Consider the following 23145-nt stretch of genomic DNA (forward strand, 5'->3'; position numbering starts at 1 on the left):
AAAATCACTGCGGCCGCAGCGCGATGCCTCTTGACAAGCAGACAAGTTCGCGGACTTGATCGGATCATCGGCATTATGTTGCCATTGCCATCGCGACTATACAGATACTGCCAGTCGCCACAAAAGACTCCCTTCGGCTCCCTTTACCGGCTCCGCTCCCCCTACTGGCTGTACCCGACGCCGACGGCGAAGCGTTCTGCGAAGGGCGAAAGTGTGCATTTACGGCATTCACAGTATAAGACATAGTACAAAGTATAGGAAGCGATTTGTACCAGTTCCTAGTTGGGCAGTCGGCCGGTCTTTCGGCGCGGATATAAGCATGGGAGTGGGTTTAACCTTTGCGCAGTAAACGTATTACAAGCGCCGGCTATGATGATGAATGAATGATGTGAATGTCCCGGTGGCGAGCGGGATGGCGAAATGAGTTATTTTCTTGGCCAGCCACACTTGCCGAAGGATCAGTCGCTAAGTGAATTAAACCTAAGCGGGCTGCGCTCACTGTCAGCGCCATAACGGCATCCACGCCTAACATTACGCTGCGCTGCTAACACTGGCCTTCCTTCCGGCGCCGCTCCATCTCACTGCCGCAGTTGCACGGGCACTGCAACAGCGCACACTCTAATTCTCTCCTCCCGCCAAGGAAGCCCAGCCAGTCCCGCCCGGGCCACAACAGGGCCAATCCTTGCCGGGCCGAACAATGGCGCGCCGGAAGGCCAACAAGTCAGTCCTTTACTCTCGCCGGATGTCATTACGCCAGTACAGTTACTCAGTTACTCACACATATCTTCGCGCCAGCATCGCTTCGTGCAGTTGCTTCGCTAGCAGCGACATGCGGCGTAATCACTCCTTTGTCATGCGTCATTGACGCCATTCTCTCAACTGGCAGCACTCATTTCCCCACCGATTATTTTCCTACCCATGCACTAGCATCCAACTATCCCGTCTGCACATCTACGCTGATCGCTGTTTAATACTGTCGACTCGGTGGATTACCATCGCCATCGGAAACACCAACACATGTCCGGCTCGTTTTCATCTTATGATTATGATTTTTTTATAGAATCGCCCAAGTAATCGTTGTGCGGGACGAATATCGACCACTGAAGATTAATTTGTGTCCTCGTACATGGCGTACTTCAAGTGTAGCGCTGCATATACAGATAGCTGGACGGCGTAGCTGATATCTGGCGAAAGGCGCTTTATGTGACATAACAATCTCGGTGGGAGGCGAACGGTCAAGTTGTGAAAAGCAGCAGCCAAACCGTTGCGGCATTCAGTTGGTGTGGTATATACAATACACTGCAGATGTGCTGGTCAAAGTGGCCGGCATCACCATGTTCGTCGGGATTTCACCATGCATCTCGCTGTTTGGCGCTAGTGTCGGCGCTACGACAAATCCCGGTGGCTGCCGGTGACCTGCTTACCTAGAGACGGTACACGTGCAGCAATGTGGAGCGCTGAGATGAGCCAGATGATCCGTTGTGACAGGTAGCAACATGTCTGATCACAACAACGACGCCGGCACCAGCACCAGCTGCGCCCGCATCCAGGACGACCACGCGAATGGGTGAGTACTTTTCCAGCTGTTTGTGCTCGCCAACTTCCGCCGGTATCCCGCAGATATGCTGCTCTGATAATGCAACTTATATGACGACCGCCTTACAACTAATGAGGTTGTTACTGGTTTGAAATTGTGAAATAATGCACAGGTACTGATACCTTGACATCATGCAAGCTGTATGGTATAACTACCGAGTAGGCTACCGGGGCACTTGTTTTGCTAGCGTGTACATCTCCTGAGCAGTGGTCAGCTGACAGCCATGGCAGAAACGCGACCCCTGGTGTTTTTGCCAGCTGAAAAACTGCGGAAGTACTGGCAGGTCGATTGAATTATTATTGTATCACATCGCGACAGTGCCTTGTACCGTGTATATAAGCATGTATCACAGCATTGCGTGTTCCCGCCGCTGGTTAGTCCCGCGTGGCGAACGTCCTGTAAAGCCAAGGACAAGCCTGCTCGAATGAATAGCTGCTGCTGAATGTGTGCAGTGCAATGGATGAGTCCCCTCTACTGTACGTGGTCGGTAGCGACTAGCGATACGTACAGTCCCTAACTGGAGGTTCAGAGTTGCACGTTTGCTACAATTAATTAAAGAAACGTGTAATATTCTATATAGCTGCTGATGCTGGGTGCGGTACGCAAGGACGGTCACGCCTGATTTACAAATGCACGAGTTACGAGTGTACAGAACACAAAACGGAATCTGGTCCGCTTCCGCTGTACATGTGCGTAGAAAGCGCGCTCCGGCCGCAGGTATCCGTAGCCCACACCGTAACCGTAGCTGCTTATAATTATATTCACAGGACCTGATGGTCAAAATGTTTTACCGCTCTGGGTCAAGAAATGAACTACTAGTCCTAGTGCATGCAGATTTACTGTAGTGCCGGCGATAAGTTAGACCAAACAATGTGTGTACAATACGGGAAACACACGGGTACTTTATTGGGTTATTGGAGTGAACATAGGATAGAAACAAAAGCTATACATAAAGATAGAAACACACGGGTAGCTGGTATATTAATTTGCCCGTGCATGTGTGCTCGTTTCTTTGTGATCACCTGTGACTGTGAGCTGTGACCCTCGATCGCTTCAGAATTTCATTTGGGTAGACGACCTTTGTGTAGACCTTTCATTTGTGTAGACGACCTTTGGACAGCTTTGCCGTTGTAATATTCACGCACAGCCACAACTGTAACTGTCTTGGTTACGGTGTGATCACTAATCACTGGATTAGTATTTGAATCATCTGAGATTTTCTCTTCAAGATGGCAGTGAACATATCATGAAGGCTGCGCACTTTCCTTAATGCAATTATGAACAGCAGCATCCAGCTAGTACAGAAGCCAACTTCCTGTCGGTTTCCATTCCTGGCCCGTCCCGTTTCTCGTCTCCAGTTTCTGCTGCGTATGTACAAGTACGAGTATATATACACTGTTGTACGTACGGTGCGCTGTAAAGCACATACTACATTGCATTAGCTTCTAGCGGACACTGCATAGACTGCATGCTGGCAGCTGTCCAGTAGCGTAGACAGTTGCAGATTAGTACTGCAATACAGATACTTCTACAGGTAGAAATAGAACTTATTAGTGATCCACACTGTTCCAGCTCCTCTTTATTTCCTGTTTCACGCCCACCCGGCCGTTACGTGTATTTCTCGGTGACTGGGCTTGCAGCGGCTTAATTTAGAGTGTCGGTGGCGGCACTGCGGATTGCATACATTACAGGACTCGTACTGCTGTATTTTAGGCCATCGCCACAACGTACATCCGCAACTCTTCGAGCTGTTTCAGGTCACACTGCAGGCTTACATGTCGGTTCATGATTGCTTTGGCCAAGTACGATTGTACAACTCGTACCTGTCAGGTACGTACATGCCCTTAGTTGCACCTCTGGTCTGGTACAGTAGGCCTGTTATTAACTGGCGCAGAAGTAATAACATACAACCGTGTTTGGTCTGATATTATTAACTCTTACTGATGCTTTCCTCTTTGCATGATTGGGCTTTAAGTTACGCTTTCGATTACGAGTAACTTTGGTTACTCGGTAAGTACAAGGTGATTTTCTTAATCCGAAAAAAACTGTCAAATGGTGGCGTGCTACTAATTTACATGCTCTCCGGGATAAATTTTCTGGCATCCGTTTTTGAGTGATAGTAAAATGTGACCGCCCAGTGCCAGTAATCTGCGTCAGACATTTACCGGTACAACATTTATGGCATTGAAATGCCAAGGGATAACAAGAAAATTATTGTGTTCCCTCCAAAAACGGAATCTACAGGATCGCAGCAGAACACTTTCCTAGTTGCGAATGATGATTGCTCGTAATTAAAAAGTAAAGCGTTTCTTGATCGTCTTCACCTGTTGCAATGGGGACATTAATGGGCCGGTCAGGAGAGCGATAGAAGTAGCGTGTAACGCTGCTGTACATGCATTTTTGTTGATGAGCATTAAGCACAGAGTACATGAGTACATGTACATGGCCTGCACGGGAGCGATTAAAGTGCGCGCGCACTCAAGGACTGTGCAGTGTGCAGTGGAGAAGCACTCCTCCCGCTAGATGCTGTACAAGTACGTGGATGCAGGCTGGAGCAGCCCGGGCGGAAACTCTATCGGATGCACCGGCCGTGCGCTGGCGGATGCGTAGCGGCGAGATTATTGACGGGATTATCGCGCGTCGCGGCGCTGCAGTGAGGTGAAACGGAAGAATTAGCTAGTGCACTTGCCATTAGCTATAGAGGGGATGAGTAAACTCTCCACTCACTCAATCCCGCTCCAGCAAGTCGATCGTGCAGCATATTCGCCCCGCAGCCATCGGTTCACAGCACCAGCAAATTTCTTTATCCCGCCGTATATATCTGCACAATAACCTCACTCGATAGATATATGTATACTTGTTCCCCGTTCGCGGCGTACGAGAGGCGGTACAACGCGATGCCATTACATATATACCGGTATATACCCCTCAACCCAAGGCAACCTTGGCGCTGTACGGCGGTACGCAATCTGCCCAGCCAATTTGTAACGCATGTTATGGCGGTTTGCTCCATTACGTTGGGATGTCGCCAGCTGCATATATAGATATACGTAACACAAGTACCGGTACATATCTATATGTACAGTACGTGTACGTCTGGATGCGCAAGACGTTGGTCGCCTGCGCTGGCTAACAGACATGTACTTACACATCAACGACACACTATTACCAGCTCCGTCCTTTCTCTTGCCATTGTGCCGCCTGAACCGCGCAGACTGCCGACGCTGCACAATGCTAACGAGCGAATGCGAGTGGGAAAGAAGGGAAGAGAGGCCCGACGTCCTTTCATCGAGATAGTGCCGCCACAGCATAAGTCGTCATCCGTACAAGTAGCGCGAATCGGCAAATCGAATCAGTCCAGTCAGGATGTTGCCGGCTAATTGCGTAGGCTGAGTGTCGTCTCGTCTGGCTACACTGGCAGTGGCGAGGGGAACATAGTATCCGTACTAATCTGGCCAAGAGGCATCCGCAACCGGCACCGGTATCATCGCGGATTCGCGGTTCATCCATTTGTCTGTCTGCTCTGATCTGACTTTGCACAGAACCAGATCGGCAATACAACCAATGGTTGATATGGGACGTTAATCTGGCCGCTAATAGCTGGCGCTCATCGCGGTCGGTCAGCAATACTGCCGATGGATGCTCCATCATCGCCGCCTTCAGCCTCGCCCTGACTCATCACCGCGTACATCCATCCTGATGCCTGCCTGATCCCGATCCTCGCTGCCTGCCTGTCGATCTCGACGCCGGCACTTGTCTTGCCTAGCCGTCAGCGCCGTGTTAGCCGACTGCATATATTCTGTGCTGGGACGTGCGTTTACACAAACTGCCACTTGTTTCAACAGATCGCTGCAATTCCCATCTATTTCGCCGACTCAACACGCCAGCGATTAAACTGCCGCATTCCCTTCCGCTGACTTGTACACATTACACAGCTTAACGTAATTCGCGCTCGCTGATCGCAACTTGTGTTTTGTTGGCCGTCGTGCATTGTGTGGCTGCTGGCGGAAGTCGAGAAGGAGAGAAGGAAGCCGTCGCGGCGCTGATCTAACTGAATCGGCGGTCGCTGTTGACCGGCGCGCGATCGCGTCAATAACTGCCTCCATCGGCGCTCTATTTGTCCGGCCTGTTCCGCGTCCCGCTGCGCGCGGCGGGCCACTGCATTTGTCGGCGCTGCGCCCGGCAATCACTTCCGTCAACGGACGCTTTCCGGTGCCCAGCAGCGTCTCTATATACGCAATACGTAACGGCTCGCTTGTTCCTTCACCGCCAACCATTTCGGGTAGGACAACGCTGTAACACTGTAGCTCTAATCGTTCAATGTTGCGACTACCATTTCCCGTCCTTCCTACTAAGGAGTATTATAGTAGTAAACGTTCGCTGCCTCGATTGTTATTTGGTTATTTACCGGGCTGGCTAGAGTATGGCTAATATTCCCATCTTAAATGCCGAACTGGCGTGAATATATTACGGGCGACAGGATAATTGATTCGCCGATTCAAGTATAGGTAATCGTCGTGTGTGTTCGGACATATATAGCAGCACGTGACCGTGTGTACAGTTGGCCCGTTTTTCTGGAGATGCATCTGCGCGTGTTTAGCAGTAAGATTCGCGGTATTTCTTACCGTTACCTGATGCGATTATGCGCTCGAAAGAATCGGGCTGGCGATGAATATGTAAGTAAGACGGAAAACAGCGCGGGAGCGGTGTGGTTAGCGTTGCGTGTGCCGGTGGATGTGGCTGCACCGTGCATATAGGAGTACTGTAACGTTAACTAGAGTCGGCCGGCGCGGCTTAACCTTAACGTTAGGCTTGACATCAGCGTTTGGCGTGGTTGTTTGCCTTTACGCTGTTTATCTTTGACACCATCATTTTTAACGGTTAAGGTAGCACTTGAAAAATCTATATCTGCAGCTATCTATAATTCATTGGCTTCCCGGCCGATTACGCAGCCCGCAGCCGTGTTGCCTTCCTGGATGCAGCGTCCCTATGGAGTGCCGTCATCGCGCAATCAGCTGAGCAGCGATCACTCACGACTGCGTAGGCGCAGGCCAACATTAACACGCTCGCTACCCGTGTTTCTCTACGCGATCACAGCCACTGATTTCTTTACGCTCGCCTGCACACCAGCAGCCAATTTGCAGTGCTGTTGCGTTGCTGCTTACAAATCAGGTTAATTATATATATTGCGTAGAGTAATGTACCGCCAGGCGCCAGCACTGCACTCCCATGACCTTCTACTAAAATATTGCTAATTTATTAAACATTTCGATCGGTTCTTCACAGTATTTATACTTTATAGCCAGTATTATTATATACTAATGTCATGCACAAAATAGTTGATTTTCCGGCATAAAAAAGGTTACGGTATAAAATAGGCAAGACGAGTAGGAATATTTAATCTTTATGTTTACTCTGTTTTTGTAATTAATATCTACTCTGTAGCGCTTAATTACGAGCGCACTGCGCAGTATAACTGCATCGATGATTCGGTTTGGCAAATGAATTGATTTAATTTCAATTTGGCGTTGCAATACAGTCACAAGTTTCTTATAACAGTAAAAGAATTGTACTGAATACACAGCCTCAGCCGACTACGGAAATAGGCGGCCTAATCACACAGAACATTTCGTCTAAGTTGGCCGATGCTGGTGCTGTTACCATGACAGAGGAATGAATTGATTTAGGAAGGTAAAGGGTAGAGTCTATCCGTAATTATGCTATTCTGTGTATAAATTAATAGTTCAGCCATCTGTGTGGGGCAGCGCGGTTACCGCTCAGCCGAATTGATTTGCAGACAATTAATTTTTAATTTGAATAAGCTCAGCATGATTTTTTAAGTCGCTGGTTTTGATTTACCGTAATCAATCTAACCCTAAGACATGGACAGAAAAAGCAAGCGAAGCTGTTGTGAGCACCGGTACATGCAAGAAACAAGCAGCGTGTTTGCTTTGCTCAGCGTTTAGTTTTCTGTATATTTACTGTGCTTGAAAAATGTAATCTAGTCTTTTGGATTTGTATGAATATTTTTTAGCATGTGCGAACCGTATAAAGCACTGCAAGAATGCAAGAAATGTACAAGTTGTAAATCATGCTAAAATACGTATGCATATTCAAACGGGTAATGCTGAATAGTATTTTTTGCGGTGTTCGATAGCAAAAGCCAGAACCACACTAGTCTGTAACTGTTCAGTGCATTGGAGCGGCAATTTCTGTACGAGAAAAACGGTACAAAAAAATTGCGGCATGCATCGGATAATGTATAGCGAATCAGCGATAGGGGAAGCCAGTGTTGCGCGATGGCGTGGTCCGCGCGAGGTCACTAAATGGATTAAGCAGTGGCCTTTTACTGCTGGCGCCAGCTTATTGCGTTTTCCACACGGCGAAGATCGGCCTGACAACGTAATACCCAAATTAACGAGCCTCGCCAGTCGCAGCGGATTGCGCACGCCGCGATCCCTGTTTGCGTGTATCTGTTGGCTTCGTAGCGGCGGAAGCGGCGCACTTGACCGTGCGGCCATAAAAAGACTTGTTGTGATAGAAATGAGGTTAATTGTCATCCCGACCGCCTGCTTTGTATGCCCGCTTATGCCCATTGATTTCCGGCATGCTCCATCGGCCGGCATCGATTAATCATGCTTCGTTTATTATTAATGCCGCTGATTTTGATTCCGCCGCTTGAGCGCTAATATTTGACGATTACCGCTATTGTAATACCGTATTTCACGTGTACATGCGACAGCCGGCGTCTGATAAGTCATTAAAGGGTTCTGAGTAGTCATTTTAAGCCAGCTGTTGCTCAAGACTTACGGCCTCGGCATTAGCGTGCAAAATAAAATTTGTTGTGTAAAAAAATTCATTTCGTTCGGCAAGTTGCAGCGCGAAGCGGCAGAGATAGATGCGGATGCGGTGTTAATCAGGTAATGCTACCTGCGCGTCATTAGCGAGATGTTTGTTGGAGTTAATGAGCTACAGAGCGCTCCTCCGACCCAGCTGTCTCCGCCGACCGGAAGTGCGGGACGTCAGGGTTAAAATTAGAAGCCGCACAGTGGAGAGGGATCTGCCTTCTGTGCGTTATCGGGCTGACAAACAAGCGGTGTAATTGAATAATCTGCCGGTAAATAGGAGGTATTGATGGGCGACCGGCGACAAGCACAGTTCCCTAATACTTATAATCCCTATATATGCGATCCGCGGCCTGACTTTGATGAGGCTCAGTGGCGCAGTCGATCCGGCATTGATCAGAGTTGCACAGATAATTGTGCTATCGATTTCTATTGGATATATATACAGATCTATGTGTAATCCGCAGTAGCGTTGATCGCCCAGCGCCAGCTGCAGCCGGAGTAACTAAGCTAAGCAGTGTTGTAATTAGTGGCTGTGCGTTGACTGCGTTGCGTTGCATTGCGTTGCAGGCGGCGGAAGAGCCGTGCGGAGAAGCAGGCGCCTGATTCGGCTAGTGAGCCGGCCTGGATCGACGCCGTATCCACTGCGGGATCGCTCTCCCTCTTATCGGAGCCTGATCCGCATCCGGCTCATCCCCTCGCCCAAGGTCACCGCCGGCGCCGGCCGAACGCGGCCGATGCGCTGCACTTGACAGGCCCCGACGCAGCTACATCCACCCCGCCGCCCGCTTACGAGCAGTCCCGCTTCCTGCCTGATCATGTCTTTTCGCCGGAGGCCAGCTGGCTGCCACGCGCACAACACTCCAATCATCCGCCGCTCTCCCACAGCTGCCTCGCTCTTACGCAGCCCGGCGCCGACGTCGTAGGCAGCGAATTAGGCAGTACATCCGCGGGCACTGCGCGATTGCCCTCCGCCGCTGCTTCATCGGCGCGATTCCCTGATCAGCATCACTTCACGCACCACCAGGATGATCTGCACCCGGACACTCTCCTCTTCAGCAAGCCCCGGCCTGTGAGCCTCGCCCACCCGCTCGCCTCGTCCAGCGCCTGGCACCCGGCCGCCTCCACCGGCAAAGGTCGTCGCGACACCCTCACCGCGTCCCTCTCGCTCATCCAGCGCGACCGGCGCCCCTACCTCGACACTCTCCGGCCGCGCTCCCTCTCCGTCTACCAAGAGAGCCCTGTCGATGCCCTTGTCGTCGTCCCGGACACCGCCCTCGACCATGCCGACGCCGACCCGCTGGGCTCGCGTGGCTTCCTGGTGGACCACGCCATGAACTTGTTCTCCGACTGCGCCGCCCTCTCCAGCGCCCTCGGAGCCGCCACCCGCAAATCCCTCGTCGCGCCCTTCGTATACGACTACCACCTGCCTCTGCCGGTGCTCAGCGAGCAGCCGGGGGAGTCGCGCTCCAACAGCCAGTTCCAGCTGCCCGACTGGTCGCCGGGCCTGTCGCCGCCGGACGACCTCTTCGTCGCCGACCTCTCCGTCGACGACATGCTGCGCCGCAAGGCCTCCGAGATGTCGCGCGGGCAGAATGCGCGCGAGCAGCGCAACAGCCACCGCCGCATCTCCGCCGCCGACCCGCTCAACCCCGACCTGACGCTCAGACAGCAGTTCCTCTCCATGTTCCAGCCCTCCACCGACAACAAGTTGGCATTGAAGCTCTTCGGTAAGTGCGTGTGTAAAGGTGACCTTTACCAGCATAATGACTGGCTACCTACAGACGTACGACGGTCGGCTTAAGCATACTGTACTGCGCTGTTTTAAAAATAGATTATGCTATAGTCCTCGTTTCCCTGTTGACAGGCTCAGTAACGGCCGTGACAAAAGAGCGCGAACGAATCGCGTCCAGCAAACACTGGGTCATACATCCGGCGTCTAATTTTCGGTAGGCTTCCGCTGCCATGCTTGTTGCATATATAACTCTTACTGTAAACAAAGGTCAGACATTCTTATTTGGGCAGCTTTTACTTCGATCTGTTTATGCTGGTGATTCTCCTGGCTAACTTGATGATTTTACCGGTGTCCATTGCCTTCTTTAACGAAGACTTCAGCATTCCCTGGATTGTTTTCAACTGCTTTAGCGACACGGTAACTGCAAGCTGGTGAAATTAAAGTTAAGCATATTGTACAAATGTGTCCGGGATTAGCCGGTTGCTGTTAAAACTGTTATTTACGTACAGATTTTCATTTTACATACGTCCACAAACGCTATTGTTTATATTTGATTAGCAGATAGTAAATGATTATAAGTAATAAATAACAAATAAATAGTGTTAAACGATTAAGATTTATAAGGTGACGCTACAGATAAATACGCACCGGCATCCTTCACGAAACGTCATGTGTTGTCGCGTCACTGAAATTAATACTCGTACACCAACTTATTAATTTGTTGATTAATGGCTGTAATGGGAACGGCGACTGGAAAGGTCAGCCTTCGTCTATCCCGCCGCGCATATTCCTTAGTCATCACCAGTCCCTGCTATTTCAGACTCACTTATTACTGTTGCTCTTTTAAATTTGCAGATTTTCATCATCGACCTGGTGTGCAATTTCCGAACAGGTACGCCGACGGATAAACAAAATTAATTGCTGGTCTGATTCTGGAAATGTCATGAGGTCTGCCAGCAAATTACCGTTATTCGACACTCATTGTTTACACGTCTGCTGACGACCTTGGCCAAATTAGATTTATAAATACACCGGAAACGCTCATTAATTAACCGCAATACTGCGCTTGTTTATTCCCTCGCGGTCACCTCTGCGCGATTTATTCATATAAGCACTGCAAATTCTGTCTGTGTATCTGTAGGGCTGCTCAATCCAGAAAACGCCTCGGTAGTCATTCTGGTAAGTACAACGCCTAAATCTGCTTGATCACTGTACGGTGATGCGTACCTCGAAGTTTGGATTCGACTCGTTGACTGCTCAGTCAGCTGTATTGCATATGTACTTTGTTACGGCATTTGTCCAGTGTGTCCACTATATACAGTAAGCCATTTATAATGCCCATCGCATTCTTTTTTACTTGCACAGGACCCCAAAGAGATCGCGAAACGTTATATTCGCTCATGGTAAGGTTTTCTGTAAAGATCACCAGAGCGCTACGTATATTGCTTCTGGCATGTGCGGACATAAATCAAACAACCACATTAATTGTTTTAATTGTTAGTGTCACTCATTGCTTATGTAACGCAATACATCACGGTGTCACGTTGCCTTTTATTTTGATCAACTAGATCTACAGTATAACTCTTATTCCCGTTGTTGGCATTTTATTATGTGAATGATATAATCGATAAAGTTTCAATATTCTGTGCCTAATTCCAGCCGCCGGGCCACATGCCGGTTGAGTATACGGTTGAATGCAGCGCGGTCTCTTGCAGGTTTTTTGTGGACCTGATTTCGTCTATCCCCTTCGACTACGTGGTAAGTTAGCAAAGAGCATAACCATACAGTATCTGCAAACTGAAACAATCAAGTCGCTGGAACAGATAGTGTGAGGGTGACTTACCTATTTGTGCAGGTGCTGGTGATCAGCATCTGGGACGACGACTTCGCCAAGTCGCAGTTCGTGCACGCCGGGCGGGCGCTGCGCATCCTGCGCATGGCCAAACTGCTCAGTCTCATCAAGCTGCTGCGCCTCTCGCGCCTGGTCCGCTACGTCTCCCAGTTCGAGGAGATCTATGTGAGTACGCACGCACTCAACCGCTTGCCGCAGATACATGTGCAATACAATATACCAATCTTATCGGTTAAATGACTCAGTGTCACCGTCATTTTGCCCTTATGGTGACCTTTCCCTGTGCAATAACGTATTCACAAAAAAGCATAGTTATTTCTGTTAATCACCAGCGGATTCTTTAGTGCCTGTACGGCTGTACTGACCACGCACCTACATAACAATTATACAGTTCATGTATAATTAATATATATGGAACGTTCGTACCAAAGAAAAAAACTGGAACGTTTTTTTCCTTCCTGTAGTCACTGTAATCATCTGTAGACAACGTGTAGACACCCTGTAGACAACCTGTATACCTAAGAAACCAGGTGACTACAGGATGTCTACAGTGGTGTCTACGGGCTGTCTACAGACGACTACCGGTGTATACAGGCACAGCATCGAGCTGAGTCTAAGAAGGTCTGCCTGTATATTGTACAGCGGTAGACATCCGTAGACAACCTGCAGACACCGTTGTAGACACGCCGTATACATTCTAAGAAACCAGGTGACTACCGATAGGTCTACAGGGTGTCTACAGCCTGTATACAGATGTCTACTGTGACTACAAGGAGAGAAAAACGTTTCACTTTTTTTCTTTGGTACGAAACGTGCCACAGATGATAATTAAGGACGAAAGCACATATTTAATCTGGAAAAAATGCTTACTCTTTCCCCTTGCAGTTTCTGAACATTGCCGGAGTCTTTATGCGCATCTTCAATTTCATGTGCCTGATGATGTTGGTCAGTACAAATTCATATTACGACATTCCATGTGATATGGTTTGCTGTCATCGTTATATATGTACATCAACGAGTGCTGCATAATAATTCGACTAAATGCACCGAATTGGAACGGGTATTCAATTGCAGATGGCTCACTGGAGCGGCTGCATTCAGTTCCTCGTTCCCATGCTGCAGGGATTTCCGCGCGATTCTTGGGTGGTAAGTGACCTTTACGCTGGCCATCACTTGAATTTACTGACGCAGGTTCCTATTTGCTGGCTGTATATGCACTGATAGTAATGCGTATTATCATTAAAACGCAGCTGCTTTTTCGCTTGAATCCCTCTGCCACTTCCGGTAGCCAGTGGCCTACCGACAATTAGCAGTATCTATGATGTGTACAAGTAAATGTGGGATGATGGGATCACTTCCAAACTAAACTAAACTAGCAAAGTCGCTGTAGACTTGCAGTTGGCTACACTGTATAATACCTCGTAATTTGTGCTGGGCAGGTGATCAACGAACTGGAGCACGCGCCCTGGTTCGAGCAGTATACGTGGAGGTAAGACACGACAGACACATATACACTCTACATTAAGCGTCAGTTCCGCCGGCGACTGTATTCCCTTGTGGTCCTAATTTCCCCTTGGCACGACAGATCGTAGACACGTGTTGGCGTTCTGTACTCTGTGAATTTCTGGCTGACAAGCGGCGACACTTTATCGGTTTTGTTGTTGCAGCGTGTTCAAAGCCATCAGTCACCAACTGTCCATCGGTACGTACTTCTACTCGTACACAGATTCAACAAACCCTCGGCACTACACCGTAGAGTAGATTATCATTCTTCTATAGGGCTAAACTTCCGGGTCACTGCGGGGTGACGTAATAAAGTGTTGAATTGAATTTGCAGGGTACGGTCGATACCCTCCACAGTCCATTAGGTGAGTGATACACATTACACAGATATACAATACAGGCCAGTAATCTGCGTTCTGCGGCATCAGTGACCTCTGAGCGGCAACTGCGGTAACTGTTGGCTTTTGCAGTGACGCCTGGCTGACGGTTCTCTCCATGCTGACGGGCGCGTAAGTATTACGAATCTCTGACATTACAATCGTCAACATTTCATCGCAGTAATTAATATGGGCTCTGCAAGGCACTCTGCTCGATTGTATACCTGTAATACTAACCTGCAGTAAGCAAGACGGTAATTGCTCGGAAGCGTAAATTACGGTACCTACACGTATGCCGACAGTAAGGCAGCGTAACCAGTTGATCAAATGGGCAGCTCGAGCGGGAACGCTGGTATGCTTTACAGATTCACCTACGCCCTCTTCATCGGACACGCGTCCAATCTGATTCACTCCCTGGACGCATCCCGTCGCCAGTATCGTGAAAAGGTGACCTTGCATTGCAGCACTGCAGCTCCGTTTGCCTGCGTGTTCAGTGTCAATAATGATGTTATTGTTGTGCAGTGGAAGCAAGTGGAGGAGTACATGGCCTACCGGAAGCTGCCGCGGCAGCTGCGCGCCAAGATCTCCGACTTCTACGAGCACCGCTTCCAGGGCAAGATGTTCGACGAGGAGGCCATCCTCAGCGAGCTCAACGACCCCCTGCGCGAGGTACACTGCGCCAATGTGTTGTATCACTTGCCCATTAACCCAGTGGCTGTATAACTGAACGCGGCCACGGACACGTGTTCAGTCGGGCCGGAAGTGTTGTGCAAGTGTTCAGTAAAACGATGGTCATTAACGCGTGGTGCATGATGTTGTTGCAGCTGATAATCAACTACAACTGCCGCGACCTGGTGTCCAGTGTGCCTTTCTTCTCGCACGCCGATCCCAACTTCGTTACCGGTACAACTAGTGTCCATCTTCTGTTCTTCAAATTATTAACATTAACGGCATACGTATAATTAGAAGTATTTCTACATTATGGTGCTGATCCCATTCAAAATAACATTTGTTGCTGTTAGCTGTGATAACGCGACTGCGCTACGAGTTCTTCTTGCCGGATGACGTGATTGTACGGGAGGGCACCCTGGGCGACAAGATGTACTTCATCCAGGAGGGCCTGGTGGAGATCTACCTGGAGCCCAAGGTGCTGCACGAGGAGCCGGCGGTCATCACCTGTCTCAGCGACGGCTCCTACTTTGGAGGTGGGTGACTACGCACTGCGCTCTGCATACTACTCATTTATAAGCATGACCTTTTCCTGATGTACTGATGCCATCGACGGCTACGCCCTGTCAATAACGGCATGCACTACCTACTGTAAAGATCTCTTTGCACAAGAGATCTTTACACTACCACGAACAAAATAAAATTGCGGTTTCTGCAGAAATTTGCTTGCTGACCAAAGCGAAGCGCGTGGCCTCCGTACGGGCGGTGACGTGTTGCTCACTCTTCTCGCTACAGTCGGACAACTTCAACTGCGTGCTCAACGAATACCCGCTTATGAGGACGGCGCTAGAAAGGTATTGCAACATTTATTGCACTTCCTACGCTTATACTAACTGCCTGTTTACAGCGTGGCGGCCGAGCGCCTGAACAAGATCGGCAAGGACCCCGGCATCGTCAGCCAGCGCAGCCGCGACAACCTGCGCGGCGGCGAAGACGTGTCCAGCGACGCCGGTCTGGCGGGCAGCCGCTCCACCTCGGCCTTCGCCTTCCCCTTGCCGACCTTCGTCGACCCCGAAGCCGAGCCGGGCGACGCCGCCGCCGCTCTCATCGCCCATTCGCCGCTGCTGGCCGGCAGCACGTCGGCCGACGCCCTGGGCCGCCGGCTGGAAGCGGCTACACAGCAGTACCGCTACACCAACCACCCCTCCACGCCGCGGACACTGTCCCCGTCCAACACCTACTCCTCCCTGCGCCCGCTGGCCCAGACCACTCCCGGGAGCGCCAGCGCCTACCAACTGTCGCCGACGCCCATGATCAGTCCTTACCCGGACCGCCGTCTCTCGCAGCGCAGCCGCCTCCCGCGGGAGGACTCCAGCGACCAGCCGCCGCCGCCCAGTCCGGGCGGCATCCACATGCGCCCGCTCACTACTTACGACGCGCAGGTGCACGACAAGCCCGGCAAGGCGGAGAAGGTGACGGGCGAGCGCGACGAACTTCTGCCTAAGAGCAGTATCAGTCTGACGGTGGACGCGCCGGCCGCCCGCAGCAGCATAAACCAGTCGATGCCGGCCTTGTCGCCGAAACCGCCACTGCCGCTGCCCAGCAGCAGCACGACCGCCGTCACCGTGGAGCAGCCGCCCGCGCTTAATAGTCCGCCAAGTGGACCGCTGCAGATTGCCGCCAACACCGAGTCCAGTCGGCTGGCCGGGTCAACGACATGGAACTCGGCAGTTTAGCGATGTTTTCATTTCCGGCTGTTGTGCCGATTTGCTCGTCAACCGGCGATTCAATCTGATAACCTGACTTTTATTTAAAAGTGCATAGCCCCGTGACCTTTCCATCCGCAGTGGAATATTCGGCGTGACCTCGTCCAACGGATGGGCAGCGCTGTCTTTGCAGTATCTACTTGTTCTTGTGATAGCTCAAACTGTATACGCTCCGTGACCTTTTGAACGAATCCGCTGATCGCCTGTTGTGTTCTGCAAGTTACACAGGCACACGACGATTCCAAAGGTCACCGAAGAATTAAGTCTGCTTTCGCTGCACTTGCCACAGGCGCGTGATCTGCATGTATAACCGCTTGTAACTTGTATCTGTAGTTCTGTACAGAGAGCGTTGATGCGCTTGCAATAAGCAAATGTTCTACTTAATTTCCGTTGCGCTCTGTTGACAGACAGTATTCTGCCTGGTGTGGCCAGCTGCAGTTACGCCACGAAGCTCCTATCTCTGATCTCTTAGATTTGCTTTCGAAAATGTGTTTATCAGCTGCATGTGCCGGATTAATGTGCAAGTATTACCCCTGTGATCTCCCCATGGTCAACAAAATTACTACGAGTATCCTAATAAATTATTTATCTTTAGCAGATTGTGCGGTTAATTAAGTGAAGCACCACATGAAATTACCACTTTGGTTAGCAACTTAACATTCTTTCTTGCGCGTACCGTATAAAGAACTCTGGTGACGTTTTAGTACGTATTCTTCCACAGAACACAACGGTCCCAACCTAAACAAATCCGCCCGTTTCCTTCGATTTCAAGGATTAAATTGACGTATTATTCTGAAGAATATAAACTGCAACGGCTATTATAATTATGTAGAGATGTGTATGTAATAATGAGATCAAAGCAATGGACAACACTAGCATTTCTACTCGTACGAGTATAGATTATGTTGACTAATTCCGGTACCGATATAATGTAACTTTATTCACGTCAGTATGTTTCACAAAAGGCAGCGCCTAGCGTTTACATGATCTAGACGAAGAATCCATTCCAGTTATCAAAGAACTGGACAAACGACTGGAACAGCAAACAGGCGAAAAGAGTTCCCATGAATTTTTACGTCAAAGATTGTCACTGGAGATACAACGGGGAAATGCGGTCTCAGTTTTGGGTACAATGGAAGGAGCGGAGCGGTTTGACGAAGTTTTTATGTTGTAATAAATTGTGATGTTTTTAATAATGCAGAATACGTTGTGAATAAAGGTTAACATGTGATGGAACAGTTCCCAAAAACACTTTGAGCATTACCACGCTGAATCTGGAGACCGAAACGTGGAAAAATAAAACAGGTGAAGCAGCTTCCTCCCGTTCGATTATGCAGTTTTGTGCCGGTTTCCTTCAGCGGATTAACAGACGCGTTGCACCAAAAGTTCCTGTACTGTATTAATTTTAGTATTGTGTTTTTTGAGTAGTGTTACGCGAATGCACTTTTTCTTATATTGATGGCCTTTGCCCAATAAATGAAGGATTTTAGTATTTACAGTACTTATCGTTAATGTATTCGTACTCGTACCGGAAGTGAGAAGGCTAAAAATGCCAACCTCCCTGTCATTATATGCGACCGCCCTGGCTGACAGTGCGGTGGATGTCCTGTGGCAGTGGTAGCAGACTGGTACAGTACTGCTGCAGTGCTGCTAGTGCTGGTACAGTACTTATACGTAGCAGTTTGGTAGCAGCCTTTGCAAAATCCTGAATCCACTGCAGTCTGCAGATGGGAAATGTGCGCTGATTTTGATTCCGCTTGTTCGAACTGCTACTGAGTACTGAGTGTGTGGATTTTGGAGATCAGTACTTGTATTCCACTATTCCTGTGATTACAAGGTTGCGCAGCACGAAGTAGTGCAGCTGTGTGCTGCTGCTGGCAGCTGGTTGTGACTGTGTCTTCGTCTCTTGAACTGACGTTAGACTTTTGTAATCCTGTGATTGATGTGCTGCTGACTCCTGAGAGACGGTCTAGCGCACGGTGCATGGGGTTGTTGTTGCTGGAGCGGGGGATGCCGTGGAGGGATCAGCTGGCCCGAGCGTGTTAAACAGACGGAGGATGGGGATCCGCTGGAGCCCCGCGGGGGTGCTGGCTGTTATGTGCGTGGCCTTCCTGGGCTTCTATCTGATGCGGGAGACGCTGTGGCCCCTGCTGCCCTTCAGCAGCCCCGGCCCGCACCAGCACAGTCCCCGCGTCAGCGTGGCGGCGGTGTTATGCGCCGCGGTGGTGGCGGCGCAGCGCGGCGGCGTGGAGGTGCGACGCGTTCACGAGGCGCAGCAGCTCAACGCCAAGAACAAGGGGGGCAACACGCAGACGCGCAATCCCGTGACGGACGGCGATCTGCGCTCGCACTTCGCCATGGCGCGCACGCTGCAGCTGGCCTTCGGGGGCGGACTGCGGGTGGTGTCGGAGGAGCACGGGGCCGTGGAGGGCCAGGGGGAGGGGGCCTTCCCCAACGTGGTGGTGGGCACGGTGGACAACGTCTGTCCCGAGGAGATCTCCAGTAACAGCGCCGCTAACACTCGCTTCGTGGATCTGCGCGAGCTGCAGGTGTGGATCGACCCGCTGGACGCCACGCAGGAGTACACCGAGAGCCTCCTCCACTACGTCACCACCATGGTCAGTCCGCTGTTCTTCGTTTTCGGATTTTATGTTTCTTTTTCTAATTACTATGTACTAGGCCTCACGTTCCTGCTTAGTAATCTTCCTTTTTCATTTTTTATTCATATTTTTTGTGACTAGCGACTTACCGTATTTAGTTTTTCTTTATATTATTAAGTAATGATTTCTTAAATTTTTGAAGTTGCTCATTAGCAAGCACTGTACTCAGTGTACTGTATTATTAATACTTTGAATTTGAATAGACTTATTTACTGTCGTTTTATTTCTCTTACAGTCGCGTGTTAAGCATAGTTCTCTAATGATTGGTGTATCTAGTATTTTTTCTGAATTATTAAGGATTTTTTCCCAGTTATTAATTAAAATCGCAGACTTAAATTTTTATTTTGTAGGTTGGTATAGCTCACAAGGGAAAGGCGATCGCGGGTGAGATTTATTTATGACCACTGAATCCATTTGTCGCTGCAGTGACTGCATCTAATTTAGTGTGTTCAGTGTTACTACGGTGGAAGCTTTTCTCTATTAATGATCTGTTGTGCAATTGGAAAAAAGTGTCTGATCTTATTGCAGGTGTGATCCACAAGCCGTTCGAGGAGGACCCTGCCCAGCGCACGTACTGGGCGTGGACGGACGTGGCGGTGTCTGGGAACCTGGAGGAGGTGCTGTCGCGGGACCGCGCCGCTGCCGGCGACACCTCCCGGCCGCACAAACTGATCGTCAGCCGCTCGCACACCGGCGACGTGGAGGAGGTGGCCCGCGTGGCCTTCCAGGGCCGGCCCATGGAGGTGGAGCTGGCCGGCGGGGCCGGCTACAAGACGCTGCAGGTCAGGCCGCTGCCCTTGACGATCCTCCCGCGTCCGTCTCTCTGACCGACACGATCTCCTTGCAGGTGATCCTGGGCCGCGCCAGTCTGTACCTGCACACGACGCTGATCAAGAAGTGGGACCTGGGCGCGCCCAACGGCCTGCTGACGGCGCTGGGCGGGCGCCTGACGACCGTGCAGGGCCGGGACGTCGACTACGCGGCGCCGCGCTCCGACGCCGACGTGGTCAGCCACGGCGGCGTGGTGGCCGCCCTCGACGGCCACGCCCACTACCTCGACGTCCTGGCCGCGCTGCATCCGACCAGCAAGGCGCCCCGCGTCGATTCCTGAGCCGTTCTTGCCATGACGAAGGACCTCGGAAGTCGTGGACGTTGCAGTGACATCGGCTGTAGCCTGTGAGTGCCGTTTCAGGTGACTAACGACACCCCTGTGACCGGCAGCGTGACGGGTTACGCAACTGACCAATCTCATGACATTGTTGCTGCCCGTCGCAGTGCGTCGCACGGGCACTGCGACCGGCAGGCTGTTCTCCGTTAATGCTCTCTGCTGATTGTGTTACGATTTAATGAATTCTAATCTGTCGTAACTTAATTTAATTTTTGATTTGTTGATAAAATTATGCTTATTCGTTTGGCACCGGTGATAAGTTATAAAGTGCGGATTACTTGCTGCTCCCCGTCGTACGTGGGAAAAGTGAATCCTCGGTGATTATGACGTGGGCTCTTGGAGCGCGCTGATCGTCCTATTCATGATCATAGCCATCGGCCCATCGACGAAATTGCCTTCTGGTAATTTTAGCGGTAAAGCCGGGTAAATTCGGTGAAAAGCAACACGAAATAGCAAGTATTATTTTAAATTCGGTGTAAGTAAATACTTAGTACTGTATTAAGGCAGCGCGCCCATTTAGCGGAAGTCGGGCCGTGTGTACCGTGAAAATGAGAATGATCGCATTCGCAGCAGCTGCAACACATATGACGGCTTTTTCCTGAATGGATGAGCGGTGTTGTTGTTGTTTTGCTGCTGAGGCATTCGCGCTGGCGCTGGCAATAGGAAAGAGAAAACGCTGCGTATATTCTACAGACTACACGGTATCTTTATATTCATACAATCTTACCGACCAAAACGTATTTATGCGCCGTTTTTATAGACTCGTCAACGCGTGGTCAGTTTTAGTCCAGCTTGGTCTTAAAAAATTCCATATTTTCCATAGGTGTGCCAATAGATTTTTGTTTTTTTAATTAACCAGTGGTCAGAAGATGGTTCCACCAGGTCTTAAGTATAGGAAACGTAAAGAGCACTCGAAGAAGTATTCACTACTGCAGTCTGCACAGCAATACAAAGTAAGTACTCGTACTTAACATGATGACTGTAACCACGGAGACTATAGCGGATACATATTAATACTTCCTTTTAGTATAGATAATAATTGTTACGAGGTATGTGAGCAATAAATTAGTACCCAAACGTCCATAAAAGGTACATCGCCCAGTATGTCGCTTATACAGTACCTATACGTCACAACGTAAAACATCAGAAGTCAGAACGTCAAAAAACAGAACGTCAGGTAATCCGAACGTGAAAAATCAAAAACGTCAGAAATTTAGAACGTCAGAATATCAGAACGTTAGAACGTCAGAAGGTCAGAATGTCAGAACGTGAAAAATTAAAAACGTCAGAACGTCAGAAATCCAAAATGTCAGAACGTTAGAACGTCAGAATATCAGAACGTTAGAACGTTAGAAGGTCTGAAAGTCAGAACGTGAAAAATTAAAAGCGTCAGAACGTCAGAAATTCAGAATGTCAGAATATCAGAACGTTACAACGTCCGAATATTAGAACGTTAGAACGTCAGAAGGTCAGAAAGTCAGAACGTGAAAAATTAAAAACGTCAGAACGTCAGAAATTCAGAATGTCAGAACGTTAGAACGTCAGAATGTCAGAACGTTAGAACGTCAGAATATCAGAACGTTAGAACGTCAGAAGGTCAGAAAGTCAGAACGTGAAAAATTAAAAACGTCAGAACGTCAGAAATTCAGATTGTCAGAATATCAGAACGTTACAACGTCCGAATATTAGAACGTTAGAACGTCAGAAGGTCAGAAAGTCAGAACGTGAAAAATTAAAAACGTCAGAACGTCAGAAATTCAGAATGTCAGAATATCAGAACGTTAGAACGTCAGAATATCAGAACGTTAGAACGTCAGAAGGTCAGAAAGTCAGAACGTGAAAAATTCAAAACGTCAGAACGTCAGAAATTCAGAATGTCAGAATATCAGAACGTTACAACGTCCGAATATTAGAACGTTAGAACGTCAGAAGGTCAGAAAGTCAGAACGTGAAAAATTAAAAACGTCAGAACGTCAGAAATTCAAAATGTCAGAATATCAGAACGTCAGAACTTTAGAAAGTCAGAACGTTAGAACGTCAGAATATCAAAATGTCAGAATGTGAAAAATTTAAAACGTCAGAAATTCAGAACGTCAGAATATCAGAACGTTAGACCGTCAGAAGGTCAGGAAGTCGGAACGTGAAAAATTAAAAACGTCAGAACGTCGGAAATTCAGAACGTCAGAACTTTAAAACGTTAGAAGGTCAGAACGTAAGAACGTCCGAACGTAAAAAATTAAACCTTAGAACGTTATTACGTCTTATGAAATACGACTACAAAAGCGTATATAGGGGGAAAAATGTGTCTAGCCGAACCAATCCTTTGTACTTCTGATGTAAGCCAGCTGGTGGTTTACGTTGTGGCTGCACAGCGTTTTATGTAAAGCGCTGCTATTAAGGCTGTGCGGCATTGACGGTACATGTGGTATTAACTGCACCAGGCAGGTCCGGGCTATAATACACTTTTAGCCTGTTTACCTGCAGTTGTACGAGTGCTGCTCACCTGTTATCAGTACCTCTAATCTTAATAGCAGCGCTTTACATAGAACACTGTCAAGCCACAACGTAAACCACCAGCTGGCTTACATCAGAAGTACAAGGGATTGGTTCGGCTAGACACATTTTTCCCCCTATATACGATTTCAATCTTAGTCTTAAATAAATCACATTTCCCATACCTTCCCAATTATCCAAAATTTTTACAATTTCCTGTGTGCTTATGTCTCATTTGAAAATATTCATAATTTCCAGTACTTAAGTGCCGAGCGCGAATGCGCGAGGCTACCTTGTATATAATAATTATTATATCAATGTTATCGATAACCGTAAGGGCGTAAGCATAAGAAAGGCTAAGCATAAGACGGTTGCCGGTAGTGTCCGGGAGTGTGCGCTGCAAATTAACCGGCAGTACAGATACATACTGATACTCGAATGGCTAATAAGTGGCTTCCAGGACTGGCGCTGGCGATACTC

At 49.1% G+C, this 23145-nt stretch overlaps 2 protein-coding genes across 2 annotated transcripts; both read left to right on the top strand.

The window, feature by feature from the left end:
* Positions 1-623: 623 nt before the first annotated feature.
* On the top strand, positions 624-16905 carry LOC129587322 (potassium/sodium hyperpolarization-activated cyclic nucleotide-gated channel 3-like). Its single transcript, XM_055481017.1, has 21 exons — positions 624-1567; positions 9013-10172; positions 10310-10391; positions 10468-10594; positions 11033-11069; positions 11319-11356; positions 11543-11580; positions 11893-11935; positions 12033-12194; positions 12915-12974; positions 13104-13175; positions 13469-13518; positions 13697-13731; positions 13867-13897; positions 14003-14041; positions 14275-14356; positions 14432-14578; positions 14734-14812; positions 14932-15114; positions 15297-15432; positions 15486-16905. Exons 1-21 carry the CDS (start codon positions 1497-1499, stop codon positions 16312-16314), a joined length of 3501 nt encoding a protein of 1166 aa, XP_055336992.1. The 5' UTR covers positions 624-1496; the 3' UTR covers positions 16315-16905.
* Positions 16906-18026: 1121 nt separating this feature from the next.
* On the top strand, positions 18027-20460 carry LOC129587319 (putative inositol monophosphatase 3). The gene is made up of 4 exons (XM_055481010.1): positions 18027-18962; positions 19355-19388; positions 19533-19786; positions 19852-20460. The coding sequence occupies exons 1-4, from the start codon at positions 18402-18404 to the stop codon at positions 20113-20115; spliced, it is 1113 nt and encodes a 370-aa protein (XP_055336985.1). The 5' UTR covers positions 18027-18401; the 3' UTR covers positions 20116-20460.
* The last annotated feature ends 2685 nt before the right edge of the window (positions 20461-23145 follow it).

This window comes from Paramacrobiotus metropolitanus, unplaced genomic scaffold (assembly GCF_019649055.1).
Source record: "Paramacrobiotus metropolitanus isolate TYO unplaced genomic scaffold, Prichtersi_v1.0 Parri_scaffold0000024, whole genome shotgun sequence".
In the NCBI taxonomy this organism is placed as follows: Eukaryota; Metazoa; Tardigrada; class Eutardigrada; order Parachela; family Macrobiotidae; genus Paramacrobiotus; species Paramacrobiotus metropolitanus.

Excerpts from the sequence above, each read along its gene's own strand:
- LOC129587322 (XM_055481017.1), top strand. The coding sequence starts at position 1,497 with ATGTCTGATCACAACAACGACGCCGGCACCAGCACCAGCTGCGCCCGC. Across the intron at positions 11,936-12,032 it reads CTATCCCCTTCGACTACGTG|GTGCTGGTGATCAGCATCTG; the intron begins GTAAGTTAGCAA and ends CTATTTGTGCAG. Across the intron at positions 14,813-14,931 it reads CGATCCCAACTTCGTTACCG|CTGTGATAACGCGACTGCGC; the intron begins GTACAACTAGTG and ends TGTTGCTGTTAG.
- LOC129587319 (XM_055481010.1), top strand. The coding sequence starts at position 18,402 with ATGGGGATCCGCTGGAGCCCCGCGGGGGTGCTGGCTGTTATGTGCGTG. Across the intron at positions 18,963-19,354 it reads TCCACTACGTCACCACCATG|GTTGGTATAGCTCACAAGGG; the intron begins GTCAGTCCGCTG and ends TTTATTTTGTAG. Across the intron at positions 19,389-19,532 it reads CAAGGGAAAGGCGATCGCGG|GTGTGATCCACAAGCCGTTC; the intron begins GTGAGATTTATT and ends ATCTTATTGCAG.